The sequence below is a fragment of the Delphinapterus leucas genome, chromosome 4 (assembly GCF_059928025.1).
Source record: "Delphinapterus leucas isolate spDelLeu-1000000601 "Yukka" chromosome 4, BTC_Dleu_Yukka2, whole genome shotgun sequence".
In the NCBI taxonomy this organism is placed as follows: Eukaryota; Metazoa; Chordata; class Mammalia; order Artiodactyla; family Monodontidae; genus Delphinapterus; species Delphinapterus leucas.
In genome coordinates this window covers 1,372,905-1,388,591 of record NC_143132.1, presented here as the reverse complement: position 1 = coordinate 1,388,591, position 15,687 = coordinate 1,372,905, and the positions used below count along the sequence as shown (strand labels likewise).

At 48.5% G+C, this 15,687-nt stretch overlaps 1 protein-coding gene across 3 annotated transcripts in view; it reads left to right on the top strand.

Annotated features, from left to right (window-relative positions):
- Window positions 1–15,687, top strand: part of ADARB1 (adenosine deaminase RNA specific B1) — a 117,892-nt gene that overhangs the window by 96,797 nt on the left and 5,408 nt on the right. For all 3 annotated transcript variants that reach the window (XR_016392928.1, XM_022596512.3, XM_022596506.3), the window contains exon 10: window positions 15,066–15,244. Coding sequence is in view for 2 of the 3 variants with exons in the window: in XM_022596512.3 (XP_022452220.1) it covers window positions 15,066–15,244 (179 nt within the window). In the remaining variant the exon portion in view is untranslated. The remainder of the gene's footprint in view (window positions 1–15,065; window positions 15,245–15,687) is intronic.

Sequence of the window (15,687 nt, the reverse complement as noted above, 5' to 3'; positions counted from 1 at the left end):
AACGCCGTGCAGAGAGAGGCTGACGTAACTAAACAAGGTTTCCTGGAAACCAGAGCAACTCTAGCTGGACTTATTTAAAGACTTAGCAGTGAGCTGTTTTTGAAGATGCTGTCGAGGTTAAAATGAGAATTTTATTTTAATTTCAGCATAAACAGCATGCGTTTACTTTCGGAAAGAATTTCCTGGTCGTGAGCCTTTGCCTTGGAGGCTCACGTGATGCTCTTCCTCGGCCTCCTGAGCTCTCTCGTTTATCCTTTTCAGATTAGTTTCAAATCCAGCACCTGCACGTTTCAGGACAGTTCTGCCTTCTCCACTGGACCCCTGAGTCTGAGCTTCTCGACTGGCCCAGTTTGCTGTCCATGTGCACTGGGAGAACTCAAGAAGAAAGACCAAGGTGCTGGACTGGCCCAGTGCCCCAGCTCCAGGGGCCGTGGTCACAGCCAGGCTGCCCGGGGTCACGGGGTGAGACTCCCCCCAGTGCTGGTTTTACTGCCAGCGATGTCACAAAACAGGAGCACCCAGAGGAAGAGGCCAAGATGGGGAAGCAAGGGTGTGAGCTCACCTCCCCATGAGCTCCACAAAGATACCTCCACACGGAGCACTCCTCACTGAACACTAGCTGCAAACTGGCAGGAGGATGGCTGTACAACCAAGGCTGCAAGAAGGAGACACACGTAATTGGGTGGGACAGGAAGCAGAGCGGCGGGTCGCGACCTGTGCCCCCGAGAGGAGACTCAGAGGAAAAGGGAGATCGCAGGGCTGACACCAGCCCTGGGGAGTGAGTCGTGAGAGCCACAGACAGGGCATCCTAGTCCTGGGGTCCTGCATGTAGGAGACAAGCCTCTCGTTCCTCGGAGAGCCGCTGGGACAGATGGAAGGGCTGGAGAAGCCTGGACTCCCCGCTGTTAAGGAGCACGGGTGCTGGTTGACCCCATGTAGGGAGGGGAGAGGTCTGCCTTAGTGATGCTTCGTTCTGCTCTCCCCAGCCTGAGCGGAGCAACCACCCTGGCCCTGCCCACCCCACCCCACACCTCGGCACTGGACCTAGGGCAGCCAGGACCGGGGAAAAGACTTGATCTGAGGATGCAGAGGTGACCCAGAGGCCTGGGGTGTGGTCTGGGTGGGGTGATGTCAGCCACTGTTGGTGCTTACTCAGGTGGCCACCTGAATTCCCATGACCGCCTCGGCACATGTCCCAGCCCAAGCTGAGTGAACACCCCGACCCTGCCTACTCCACTCCACAGCACAGCACTAGACAGGGGAAAAGATGTGACCATGGGCTGCATCTGAGCAGAGCTGCAGACGCCTACACAGGCAGCGCATCAGACCTCTGTAAGCACACAAGCCCCTTTGGCTTCAGCACTCCCCTCCCTTGGGGCAAAGTACTCAGTGCAGGAGATGGAAAAACACACACTTCAAGGGCACAGAGCCAACTTGAGCCCAACCCTCAGGGCTTCCGCTCCAGCAGCTTGGTTGCTGACCTCACCCCTGACAGGGTGGCGATGGCCACTGAGCAGAGAGGAAGTCCTACCTCATACCCTGCCCCGCACATGCTCTAGCCCCTCCATCTCCAGCCACATCCCCTCCCAAGGTGACAGTGGCCAGCATACCCTGAGGAAAGATGTGACTGGTGTCCACATCAAATCCAGCCCTCACAGCAAAGACACTGGGCAAACAGTCTGCATAGTGATGCCCCCACGTTGGATCATCCCTTGAGGACCACCATAGGTAACTGCTTCAGGTAAATGCATAGAGACAGGGAAAGTTAAATAAAATGAAAAGGCAGAGGAACTACTCTCCATTGGAAAAAAGAGAAAACTCCAGAAAAAATAATGTAACAGAAATAAGCAATTTACCAAAGAATTCAAAACATTGGTAACAAAAATCCTGAGTTAGGGAAGAGGATTGCTCTAAACACAGATCTTCTTAATAAGGAACTAGAAAATATAACAAAGACCCAGTCAAAAATAGATAATTCAATATCTGAGATTAAAAAGCATTCTAGAAGCCACAAGTAATAGACTAAATGCCACAGAAGAACACATAAGTGATCTGGAAGATAGAATAATGGAAATCACCCAATCAGAACAGTAGACAGAAAGACAAATGAAAACAAAACAAAACCAAAAAACGAGGAACATACGAGATCTCTGGGATAACATCAAACATGCCAACACTTGCATTTTAGGGTTTCTAGAAGGAGGAGAGAGAGAGAAGGGTATCGAAATTATGGCTGAAACTTCCTAAACCTAAGGAAGGAAACAGATATCCAGGTACAGGAAGTACAGAGGGTCCCAAACAAAATGAACCCAATCAGACCGACACCAAGATATATAATTAAAATGGCAAAAGTTCAAGATAATGAATTCTAAAGGCAGCAAGAGAAAAACAAGGAGTCAGTTACATGGGAACCCTGATAGGTCTGTCAGCTGATTTCTCTGCAGAAACTTTGCAGGCCAGAAGGGAGGGGCATGACATATTCAAAGTGCTGAAACCTGGGATACTCTAACCAAAAAGGTTATTATTTAGAATAGAAGAAGAGATAAAGGATTTCTTAGACAAGCCAAAACTAAAAGAATTTGACAATACTAAACTTACCCTAAAAGAAATGTTGAAGGGTCTTCTCTAAATGGAAAAGAAGTAAGAATATGTAGGAAAGAGAAGATCCCAATAGGAAAGGCAAATATGTAGTAAGGATTGAAGATCACTTAAATAATCCAGTATGTAATTAAAAGACAAATGTAAAAGCAGCTGTGACTACAATATACAGTAAAGGGATAAACATGAAGATGTAAAATATATCAAAAATACAAAATGTGGGGGAGGAGAGTAAAAAATGTAGCTCTTTTAGAATGCATTTGAACTTAAGTGACTCAGTTTAAATCAAGTAGTTATGATCATGGGTCAACATATAGGAACCCCAAGGTAACCACAAATCTAAAACCTACAATAGGTACACAAAAACCAAAAAGAAAGGAACCCAAGCATACTACTAAAGAAAATCATCAAACCACACAAGGGAAATGAAAAGAAGAAATGAACAGAGAAGAACTACAAAAACAACTGGAAAACAAGTAATAAGATGGCAATAAGTACATACCTATCAATATTTATAGTTTAAATGTCAATGGACTGAATGCTCTGATCAAAGGACATAGGGTGGCTGATTGGATACTAAACGAGACCCTTCAGTATGCTGCCAAGAAGAGACTCACTTCAGGGTAAAAGACACACACAGACTGAAAGTGAGGAGATGGAAAAAGATATTCCATGCAAACAGAAACGACAAGAAAGAGGAGATAGCAATACTCATATCAGACAAAACAGACTAGAACAAAGGCTATAACAAAGACAAAGAAGGGCATTATATAGTGATAAAGGGAATCAATACAAGAAAAGGATATACTGTTCCTTAACATATACACACCCAATACAGGAGCACCTAAATGTATAAAGGAAATACTAACAGACATAAAGGGACAAATTGACAATAATACAATAACAGTAGGGGGCTTTAACACTCCCCTCACATCAATGGACAGATCAGACAGAAATCAGTAAGGCAGCAGTAGTCTTAAATGACACAATAGACCAGACTTGGTCTTGGACTTGATTGATATCTATAGGACACTACATCCAAAACCAGCAGACTACACATTCTTAAGTGCACATAGAATGTTCTCCAGGATAGATTACATACTAGGTCACAAGAAAAGCCTTAACAAATTTAAGAGGATAGAAATTATACCAAGAGTTGTTTTCTGACCACAATGTTGTTTCTGAAATCAACTGTTGAAAGAAAAACAGGAAAAGAAGAAACACGTGGAGACTAAACAACATGCTACTAAAAAATAGTGGGTCAATGAGGAAATCAGAAAATACTTCAAGACAGATGAAAATGGAAACACAACTTCCCAAAACCTATGGAATTCAGCAGAAGTGATTCGAGAGGGAAGTTCATGGCAATACAGGCCTTCCTCAGGTAACAAGAAAAGTTTCAAGTAAACAACCTAGGCTACCATCTAAAAAAATTACAAAAAGAAGAACAAACAAAACCCAAAGTCAGCAGAAGAAAGGAAATAATAAAGATCAGAGAAGAAATAAATAAAAAAGAGATTTAAAAAAAAATTGAAAAGATAAATGAAACCAAGAGCTGGGTTTTTTGTACAGATAAAATTGATAAACCTTTAGCCAGGCTTATCAAGGATAAAAAAAGAGAGAGGATCCAAATAAATTAAGAAATGAAAGAGGAGAAATACCAACCGATACCACAGAAATACAAAAAAAAATCATAAGAGAGTATTATGAATAGTTATATGCCAAAAAATTGGACAATCTAGTGAGAAATGGTATGCCAACAAATTGGACAATCTAGTGAGAAATGGACAGATTTCGACGATTTCTAGAAACATACAGCCTGGCAAGACGGAGTCAAGAAGAAACAGATAATTTGAGCAGAGCAATCACTAGAAGTGAAATTGAATTTGTAATTAAAAAAAAAAAAAAGGCTTCCCTGGTGGCGCAGTGGTTGAGAGTCCGCCTGCCGATGCAGGGGATGGGTTTGTGCCCCAGTCCGGGAAGATCCCACATGCCGCGGAGCAGCTGGGCCCGTGAGCCATGGCCGCTGAGCCTGCACGTCCGGAGCCTGTGCTCCGCAACGGGACAGGCCACAACAGTGAGAGGCCCGTGTACCACAAAAAAAAAAAAAAAAGTCTAAGACTGGACAGCTTCACAGGGGAATTCTACCAAACATACAAAGAACATACACCTATCCTTCTTAAACTATTCCTAAAAGTCGAAGAGGACGGAATGTTCCCAAATTCATTCTACGAGGCCACCATTACCTGATACCAAAACCAGGCAAGACACCACAAGAAAAGAAAATTATGGGCCAATATCTTTGATGAATATAGATGCAAGTATCCGCAACAAAATATTAGCAAACCAAATCCAACAATACATAAAAATGATCATGTACCATGATCAAGTTGGATTTATTCCAGGGTCACAAGGATGGTTTAAAGGTCACAAGTCAATCAGTGTGATACACCACACACCACATCAACAAAATGAAGGATAAAAATCACATGATCATCTCAGTAGATGCAGGAAAAAGCATTTGACAAAATTCACCATCCATCATGACAAAAACTCTCATTAAAGTAGGTATAGAGGGAATATACCTCAACATAATGAAGGCCATTTATGACAAGCCCACAGACAACATAATACTCAGTGGTGAAAAGCTAAAAACCTTCCTACTAAATGCAGAAACAAGACAATGATGCCCACTCTTGCCATTTCTATTTAATATAGTATTGGAAGTCCTAGCCACAGCAATCAGACAAGAAAAAGGAATAAAAGGTATCCAGATTGGAAGGGAAGAGGTAAAACTGTCAGTATTTGCAGATAATGTGATAATTTTTGTAGAGAATCCTCAAGTCTCCACCCAAATCCTATTAGAACTAATAAGTGAATTCAGTAAGGTTGCAGGATACAAGATTACTATACTGAAATCATTTGTGTTTCTGTACACTAATAATGAAACATCAGAAAGAGAACATTTAAAAAAATAATACCATTTAAAAATCACATCAAAAAGAATAAAATACCTAGGAATATACTTAACCAAGGAGGTGAAAGACCTGAAAACTATAAAATATTGATGAAGGAAATTGAAGGTGATACAAAGAAATGGAAAGATATCCCATGCTTTTGGATTAGAAGAATTAATATTGTTAAAATGGCCATTCTACCCAAAGAAATCTACAGATATAATGCAATCTCTATCAAAATACCCATGACATTTTTTCACAGAACTAGATCAAATAGTCCTAAAATTCTTATGGAACCACAAAAGACCCTGAATTGCCAAAGCAATCCTGAGAAAGAAGAACAAAGCTGGAGGAATCATCCTCCCTGACTTCACACTATATTTCAAAGCTACAGCAATCAAAACAGTGTGGTACTGGTGCAAAAACAGGTACATAGATCAGTGGAACAGAATAGAGAGCCCAGAAATTAACCCACACACCTACAGTTAATTAATCTTCAACAAAGGAGGCAAGAATATACAATGGAGAAAAGTCTCTACAGCAAGTGGTGTTGGAAAAGCTGGGCAGCCGCATGTAAATCAATGAAGTTAGAACACACCCTCACACCATACACAAGAATAAACTCAAAATGGTTTAAGGACCTAAATGTAAGGCCTGAAACCAAAAAACTCCTGGAAGAGAACATAGGTGGAACACGCTTTTTTTTTTTTTTAATAAATTTATTTATTTTATTTATTAGTGGCTGTGTTGGGTGTTCGTTGCTGTGCGTGGGCTTTCTCTAGTTGCGGCAAGCGGGGGCTACTCTTCGTTGCAGTGCGCGGGCTTCTCATGGCGGTGGCTTCTTTTGCTGTGGAGCACAGGCTCTAGGCACGCAGGCTTCAGTAGTTGCAGCACATGGGCTCAGTAGTTGTGGCTCGCGGGCTCTAGAGCGCAGGCTCAGTAGTTGTGGTGCACAGGCTTAGTTGCTCCGCGGCATGTGGGATCTTCCTGGACCAGGGCTCGAACCTGTGTCCCCTGCATTGGCAGGCAGATTCTTAACCACCACGCCACCAGGGAAGCCTGGTGGAACACTCTTTGACATAAATTATATGGTATTTTCTTGGATCAGTCTCCTAAGGCAAAAGAAATAAATGCAAAAATACATAATGGTATCTAATTAAACTTAAAAGCTTTTGCATAGCAAAGGAAACCATCAACAAAGTGAAAAGACAACCTATGGACTGGGAGAAAGTATTTGCAAATGATATGACTGACAAGGGGCTAATAGCCAAATTATATAAACAGCTCATACAACTCAATATCAAAAAAACAAACAACCCAATCAAAAAATGGCCAGAAGACCTGAATAGACATTTTCCCAAAGAAGACATACAGATGGCTAACAGGAAAAAGTGCTCAGCATCACTAGGTTTTAGAGAAATGCAAATCAAAACCGTAATGAGGTATTACCTCACACCTGTCAGAATGGCTGTTAACAAAGTCCGCACATACCGAATGTTGGCCAGGATGTGGAGAAAAGGGAACCCTCCTACACTGCTGGTGGGAATGTAAATTGGTGCAGCCACTATGGAGAACAGTATGGAGGTTCCTCAAAAAACTAAAAAAAATAGAACTACCATACGACCCAGCAATTCCACTCCTGGGTATGTATTAAAAAAACCCCAAACACCAATTCAAAAAGATATATACACCCCAGTGTTCATAGCGGCACTATTCACAGTAGCCAAGACATGGAAGCCACCTAAATGTCCATTGACAGATGAATGGATAAACAAGATGTGCTATATATACATATATATGTCTATACACGCGCACACACACACACAATGTAATATTAGCCATAAAAAAGAGTGAAATAATGCCATTTGCAGCAACATGGATGGACCTAGAGATTATCATACTAAGTGAAGTGAGTCGAAGACAAATATTATATGACATCACTTATATGTGAACTCTAAAAAATAATACAGACGGATCTGTACACAAACAGAAATAGACCCACAGACATAGCTAACAAACTTACGGTTACCAAAGGGGAAAGGGATGGGGAGATAAATTAGGAGTGTGGGATTAACAGATGCATACTACTATGTATTAAATAGATGAGCAACAAGGATTTACTGTATAGCACAGGGAGTTATACCCAATATCTTGTAGTAACCTATAATGGAGTATAATCTGCAAAAATACCAAATCACTATGCTGTACACCTGAAACTAACATAATATTGTAGATAAACTATGCTTCAATTTAATAAATAAATAAAAGTAATCTATAAAAATTTTTTAGAGTTAAAAATAAGAGCCAACATCTTTCTTAAATAAACCAAATACATGTTTTTAAAAAAAAACAGTAAACAACAAGGCAGCGTCGGGGAGCGAATCCTGACGGATCGGGTCTGAGTTCCGAGGGTCTCTGGGGAGATGGTATGGCAGTCGGGTTGCTGGGCGTGGTGCTGCCAGACCAGGACAGAAGGCTGTACCGCCTGCCAGGGGAAAGCACGTGACTGTTGAGAATTGGTGAAAAGAGCTGCTTTTGTGTCAAGACAGTGAAGCCTTAAATGAGAGAGAGAATATAAATATGAATGAGTGTGTATGTGTTTTCCAGGCAGGAATAGGTGTAGGTGTTTTTCTCCTTGCCCCGGTGTCTAGAATAGGGGTCTCCATGCTATGTACGCATCCTTCTAGGACAGAACGACCCCCCGAGGAAGCAGGAGGGACCAGGTTTGGACCCAGGGTGTGAATTCTTCATTCTTCCTTTTGTCTCATATACTTTCTGGCCATTATACTTTCTCACTATTATTTTCTTCCCCTTACTTTTGCTGAGTTGATGAAATTGTCTTTTTCTCTTTTTTTGTGCTTGTGGTTTGGAAGTTTTAAATCTTATTTTGTTTTCCCCAGTGATAACCCTTAGATTTTTGTTTTTTTTAATTTTATTTTTTTATTTTTGGCTGCATTGGGTCTTTGTTGCTGCATGCGGGCTTGCTCTAGTTGCGGCGAGCGGGGGGCTACTCTTTGCTGCGGTGCTTCTCATTGCGGTGGCTTCTCCTGTTGCAGAGCATTGGCTCTAGGTGCGTGGGCTCAGTAGTTGTGGTGCACGGACTTAGTTGCTCTGCAGCATGTGGGATCTTCCCGGACCAGGGCTAGAACCCGTGTCCCCTGCATTGGCAGGTGGATTCTTAACCACTGCGCCACCAGGGAAGCCCACCCTTAAATTTTTAAAAGTGGTTTAAATATATTTGATTAAAAGTTAGCATGAAAAATTAATCACTATTTGTAAAGGTCACAGCTGGAGAAGAACTACAACCTCAGGGTTGTTTTCAGTCCACGTTCTTCTCACCCTCATCCTTCTAGATTCTGATGTCATCTTGAATTTTAGAAACTTTCAAAAAACCCTTCTTAATAAGCCTCCCAGACCTATCATCAACAGTTGTTTGGACAGAAAGAGAAGTGCCACATGTCCTCCTCTAATCACTGTTCCCTGTACCCATGGGCTCCCCTCTCTTTAATTCCACACTCAGGTTTATTTTTCGTTTTGCTGAAATATGTCCTTAATTTAGTGGACAGAGTAGAGTTGTTTGTTGATTGCTTCCTGTTTGATTTTTGGGAAAATGCCTGCGCGGGCGGTGCTCTGCGTCGGGACGCGCCTTCACCCGCTTGTCTGAGGACTGCAGACCTCTCGAGCCTGGCCCTGCCCTGAGAACCCCAGCCGTCCTCCTGTCTCCTGTGTCACTGAGCCACCTTGATTTTCTTTCCTTCCTGGGACCCCCTTTTGTTTTACCCTTGGAGCATTAAATTTATCGCTTTCCCCTAAAATTCACAGGTTTCAACAGATAAAGCCTAGGTGTGTGGCCGGTTTTCCTTTTTCCTGCTGACGACTGTGAACACTTTGATCTGGGTAATGGAGTCTTCAGGTCAGAGAGATTTTCTTCCGTTTTATCCTTTGCCTTTGTCTCCATCCTCTCCTGGGGCAGAGCTCACAGGTCTCGTCCCGAGCCTCCTGCTTCACTGTGTCCTTTGGTCTGCCCTGCTAGAGACCCCCCCGATTTGCTCGCTCACGGCCGTGCCAGGGGCCTCACGCTCTGAGGGACCAGCCTTTGATGGGGGGAGCTGTTGAGACCGTGTGGAGGCCGGTGCCCTGGGACCCACCGGGCATTGTCACAGCTGTTCGCTCACAGTCGCCTTCTCCTGGCTCTGATCCCCGTTCTGGGAGAAGGCGCCACGTCTCCAATTAGGTTTTCAGTTGGTGGCCAAAGAGAGAAACCTTCTGGTAACTGAACTGTCTAGGAACGCTTCCTGGGAAGGACGAGGTGTCCCAGGTGGAGTGGATGGCCACTGCCTGTTGTGGATACGCGTGACCTCAAAGTGTGTTCTAAACACTTGAGCGCCTATGGGATGTGATCGGCCTGTTGCTTTTTAAAATTCTCTCTGTGTGGGTGTCTTTACCTATTTCATTGATGACACTTTTGAGGATTTTTCAAAAATAATTGCTAAGCTTCACTGAGCACCGTCTTCAAATTGTATCTCGGGGCAGGCACGTGCTCCTTCCTGTCACGGAGCCCGACCCCTCACACCTGCCCTTGGATCCTCCCCACCCCATGCAGTGTGTTCCCCGTCACCGCTGCCCACCCCCTTCCAGGTGCTGCTGCAGCAGGGCCCCCGGAAGGCCACACGCTGCTCAGAACATGAACCTGGCCCAAAGTGCCGCCCGCAGGACGCAAGCGCCGCGTGTCCCTCCGGGCGTCTGCCGCCCCCACCCCGCCCAGGTGTCCCCCTTTCCCTGTGTCTGCACCAGCAGGTGGAGTCCCCGTCTGGCCCCCCCCAGGCACGTTGGTGGGGAAGGGACTTTCCCTTTCGTGCACCAGCCCTGTGCGGTTCTCGGGGCGAGGCCGGCTTGACCCCCTGTCCGTGCGATCGGCCCGCCTTCCGGCCGGCTCGCCAGCAGCACGCACATCACCTTCTGGACCAGAGCGCCTGGGCTCTTCCCGGAGTGGGTGTTTTAGCCACCCCACCCTGGGCTTGTGTAAAAAGGGAGTCTGATTCGGCCCGAGGTCCTCTGCGCGGAGCCGTGACCCCGTCTGGGACTGGGGAGGACAGCAGGATAGGTGTGTGGCCACCTCGCCCTCACAGGCTCGTGCTGCCCGCTGGTTCCACCCCCGCTCCGTCAGCTCAGGGGGCCTTTTTGAACGAAAATCAGAATGGAAGTCTCGAAGGTGCTCTGCTCCAGGGGCTGCAGGCTCGGGGCTCACGGCCCCGGCTACACGGCCCGTGTCACCATCACTGTCGAGTGCTGTATACTCGGTTTCCTTCCACTTCAGCTCGACTCAGGTCTTTGTGTATGTGCAGAGCAAAGGCCACTTTCAGTCCAGACTGTAACTACACATTTTCCTGACCAGCTAGCAAGTGAGTGGCAGTTTCTGTAACGGGAACCCATAGTCACCCTGGATGTCTGTTACTCTTCGTTCTGTATGTAATGCATTTGATTACATGTTACTGTGTGAGGAATGTAGGAAGTATCTTTACAAGGGAAGTAAGAAAAATACCAGTGCCAGCTGAGTTTTCTAAGTGTTTACTTGTATCAGTTATTAGGCCAATTCACAGTTTCTCTGTACTTCTGCTCGAAAAGTTCTGATTCAGCACACTTAATTTACAGCAACAGAGGGGCTCTCATTACCAGACGAAGTTGTTCTTCTTTTATTGTTTTCTGCACCATGGTCTGTGATTAACTTACTATCCTGGTTCTTGCTTTGCAGCCCCGGAAAGATAAGCTCTTCTTGGTGTCCGTACTACAGCAGTGTTGGCCCCAGAGGCTCATAGAGATAAGCTCTTGGGCCCATTTGGGGCTCTCTGCTCCAGGAAAAGTGTATGGTTAGTGTTGGAACCTTGGGCTAGCTATTTTCTCTTGGCCTTATTTTCTCCATTCTTGCTAAAGATGGGAGTTTACTCAGCTTAAAATAAATTTTAAAAATTTGAACAATTAGTTAATTGACCATTTCTAGTTTTAATGCAAAATGTTGTAATTCTAAGGTTTAAGTATCATTCAACAGTAACCCTTGATTTTGACCTTGTTGTAGAAAAGTAATGGAATTGCAAAGGAAAATAATATAATATAAGCATTATCCATTTATTCATGAAAGATTCCCCCACCAGTTGTACCTAAACAGATTCCCCCCCTTTCCCCCCACACCCCTCCCTGACTCCGTACTTGAAAGGCTGTGGCCTTGAATAAGCTCAGCGGCAGCTCGGTGACCTGCAGGAACCGACTGCACGCCAGGCAGGTGGGCTAGTGACAGCCGCCCACGACCCGGACACCTGACAGAGCTACTGGGGGAAACCCCAGAGCTCAGCAGGCGCATCCTGGCGGCAGAGTGAAACGAGGAGATGCTGAAACCAGGGCTGCATTTAACTCCTAACAGGGGCCCGTGGTGAGGCCCCCAGGCAAGGGCCAGGCTGGGCTCTGGGCTCTCGGTCCCGAAGGGACTTGGGTCCTGGCTTTTCCTCCAGGCTCTCCCTGGAATTGGAGGCCCATCCCAGAAAGAGGCACAAGAGGCCATGCCGACTGCCTCTGCTCGGCAGCCAAGCTGTTTACTCACAACACACGAATGAACAGCCGCTGTCAAACTTTTGAGGAAAGTAAACACAAAGGAGGTGATCTATGTGAGAAAATAGAACACCTAAGAGGAAGTGACTCCGAAAACAGAAGAGGATAGAAAGAATAAACCTTACTAATTTGTGGAGAGTATTTAGTAAGTATAGAAATCAAATATTAATTTGAGGGTCTGGGAAATACTCATTTAATGCATATCGAGGCAGGCAGCGCCGGTCAGCGCTGTGGGGGGCGCGGGGGGCAGTGGCTGCCACGGGGGAGGGGCAGTGACAAGGAGAGGGCGCGGGGGCCCTCTGCGGCCAGACGCTCAGTTTACTGAGCAGTTGCTGACTACGGGTTGCTCACTCTGTGAAAAGCCGCACACTTTGTTATACTTCGGTTAAAACATTCATGGAAGGCGAAATAACTCAGCGCTCACGTCTTGGAATGAAAAAATGATTCAGCAGTTTAATGGAAAAGGCAGAAACCTGGAAGGAACCCTGAAGCTTTTCTCAGAACTGGGTCTGTCTCCCTAGGGGGTAGTTTCTAAAGTCCCTGCGCTGAGCCCCGAGGCTGGCTGCTGGGGAAGGGGCAGGCCTGGGGCACGGGTAGGGGGGCTGCACCAGGTGCTGGCTTTGCTCTGAGGAGGATTCCCGTGGGCGGGCCTCCCCGTGGGCGGGCCTCCCCGTGGGCGGGCCTCGTGTGCATCTGAGAAGGCAGGCGGATAGCCGGGCCTAGTCCGGAGCAGAGGTCAGCCAGAGGTCGGCACTGGCAGGGGGACCTGCGCTCCCTTCTCTGTCCACGGGGTGTGCTTTCCACCCGGCCTCACTGGGGGGACGCCGACCCTGTCCACCTTCAGACTCTTCTCTGTCTTTCGGGGGATGGTGTGAAGCCAGTCGGTAGCTGGCTTTGCCAGCTGGACCGCCTCCGTGGGGCTCGGAAGAAGACCTCAGAGGAGGCCACTGTGGCCAGGAGCACTTAGGCGTCCGAACAAAAGATTAGTAGGGGCTAGGCAGTTCTGTGGTTGAATGAATAGAAGGCAGGGCACCTTTTTATTTTTTAATATATTTAGTTTATTTATTATTTTTGGCTGCGTTGGGTCTTCGTCGCTGCGTGCTGTCTTTCTCTAGTTGCGGTGAGCGGGGTGTCCTCTTCGTTGTGGTGCACGGGCTTCTTGTCGCAGTGGCTTCTTGTTGCGAGCGTGGGCTCTAGAGTGTGTGGGCTTCAGTAAATGCAACGCGCAGGCTCAGTAGTTGTGGTGCACGGGCTTAGTTGCTCCATGGCACGTGGGATCTTCCTGGACCAGGGCTCGAACCCGTGTCCCCTGCCTTGGCAGGTGGATTCTTAACCACCGCAACACCAGGGAAGAATGCACCTCTTAATCTGCACTCCTCCTGTGGACAAATCATCATATATTTTTTTTTTGTGGTACGCGGGCCTCTCATTGTGGTGGCCTCTCCCGTTGCAGAGCACAGGCTCCGGACGCACAGGCTCAGTGGCCATGGCCCACGGGCCCAGCCGCTCCGCGGCATGTGGGATCCTCCTGGACCGGGGCACGAACCCGTGTCCCCTGCATCAGCAGGCCGACTCTCAACCACTGCGCCACCAGGGAAGCCCTAAATCATCATTTTTTAAGTGTCCGTTTAGTGACCCGCAGTCACCCTGCGATTCCCCTCAGGAGCTGTGTTAGAGCAGGTCATCCAGGGTGTGGTCCACCCGGCCCGAGCGAGCTCCACTCTGTGCCCGAGGCTTGTCCCCCGCATGGGGGCCCCCCACCTCCACCTGCCCCTGGAAGAAGCCCTGGGCGACGCTCCGCAGGTCCCCCCGTGGGGCAGCAGCTCCCCGCCGTGTCCGTGGGGGTGGGGTCTGTGTTGAATGCCAGAACCCTTTAAGAAGCCCCGGCCAGTGCTGCTAACAAGAAGCTTCTCCATCACGTCCGGATGTTAGTTCAGAACCAACCACCCACTCCTCCTGCGACCAGCCAGTGAAGGGGTAAAGGGGAGGCCGGACAGAGCGGGTGCCCACTCCCTCCCCCGCCCGCCCTGGGGGGAGGGGAGCATGGACATCCTGTTAAGCGTGCATCGTCCCTTTAAATGAATCTCCCTGAGGTTGGTGGCTGTAAACGTGAATTTTCTTTATTGTCTCTTCACACCGCTTTCAGACGAGCTGCCGTTTTGCCCTGAAGAAGTGAGGCTTCTGAGCGAGGCCTGGGTGCCAACTGGGGGCTGCCTGGACCAGCTGTCCTGGCTTTAACGTTCTGTGCGAGGGAGGAGTAGATGGCCACCAAGAGCGAGGGCCGGGCTGAAGCCCCCTAGAGGGTCCAGGTGCGGGCCAGCTGCTGTCGTAGGCACCGTGGCCTTGTGTCTGCCGTCTGGGGGTTGAATGACCGGGCTCTACACGCAGGGCGGGCGGGGACGTGTGCATTCAGCGGCGACCTGAGTGTGTCCCACTTTCAGCCCCAGGACATGAGCCTCGGTTGGTCAAGACAGGAGGGTTGAACCCTGCTGAGGAAGCACCGTCTCGCTCGTACACGCTCCTCGAGAGTCGGGTTTCCTGGATCGCTCGTGTCTTGCATGTGAGGCGGGGGCTGAACGCGCCTGGCCCCGGCGGGCAGCGTCTGAGCGCCAGGCGCGCTAACAACAGGAGCACAGTCGTGTGGGACCCTGAATCACTCCCGGAAGTGGGGCCCCTCTCCACCCAGGCGTCTAGAGATTTGGCCCCGAGTGAACTCGGGAGTGCGTGAAGTCTCGGGGTTAGGGGTTTCTGCGGGCCCACCCGCCTCCCCGCACAGACAGGTGTGTTTCTGGGCGGCAGGGACTGGGGCGGGCTGCTGGGAGGGCAGGCGCGCCTGGCCAGCCGCTGTCGGGCCGCGTCCCCGCAGCACGCACGCCGGGCCCCGCGTCACCCGCCCCCGTCTTGTTCTAGGCATCAGTAACGCGGAGGCGCGGCAGCCGGGGAAGGCCCCCAACTTCAGTGTCAACTGGACGGTGGGCGACTCGGCCGTCGAGGTCATCAACGCCACCACAGGGAAGGACGAGCTGGGCCGCGCCTCTCGCCTGTGTAAGCACGCGTTGTACTGTCGCTGGATGCGTGTGCACGGCAAGGTACTGAGGCGCCCTTCCCCACCAGCCTGCCCGGGCGGCCGCCCCACACCTGGTCTCTTCTGGGTGCTCTTGGCTGACAGTCTGGCCCTGGCTCCTCAGATTCAAAGCAGGCTCAGCCCCGCTCCCCCCAAACTCCCACCCCAGCCCGCCGGAACCTGGGACTCGGCACTCCCGCAGAGTCCTCTTCGGGGCCCGCAGCTCTGGGGCGCCCTGGGTTCCAGCCTGTGTGTTTAGCGGGCTTTGGTTGGGGGTTGGGGGTTTTGCAGCCGCATGGCCCTTCTTCCCCAATAAACTCTCCTCTAGTGAGTCAGTATGTTACCAGTTTCCATTTACCTGTAAGTCGGGTCAGCAGCTTTTATTTGTGATGGGCAGAGGTTGCTGCGTCCCCGTGGCGGGACGCTCACCCGCGCAGGGGGCCTTGGGTGGCTGCCCTGCTGATTCTA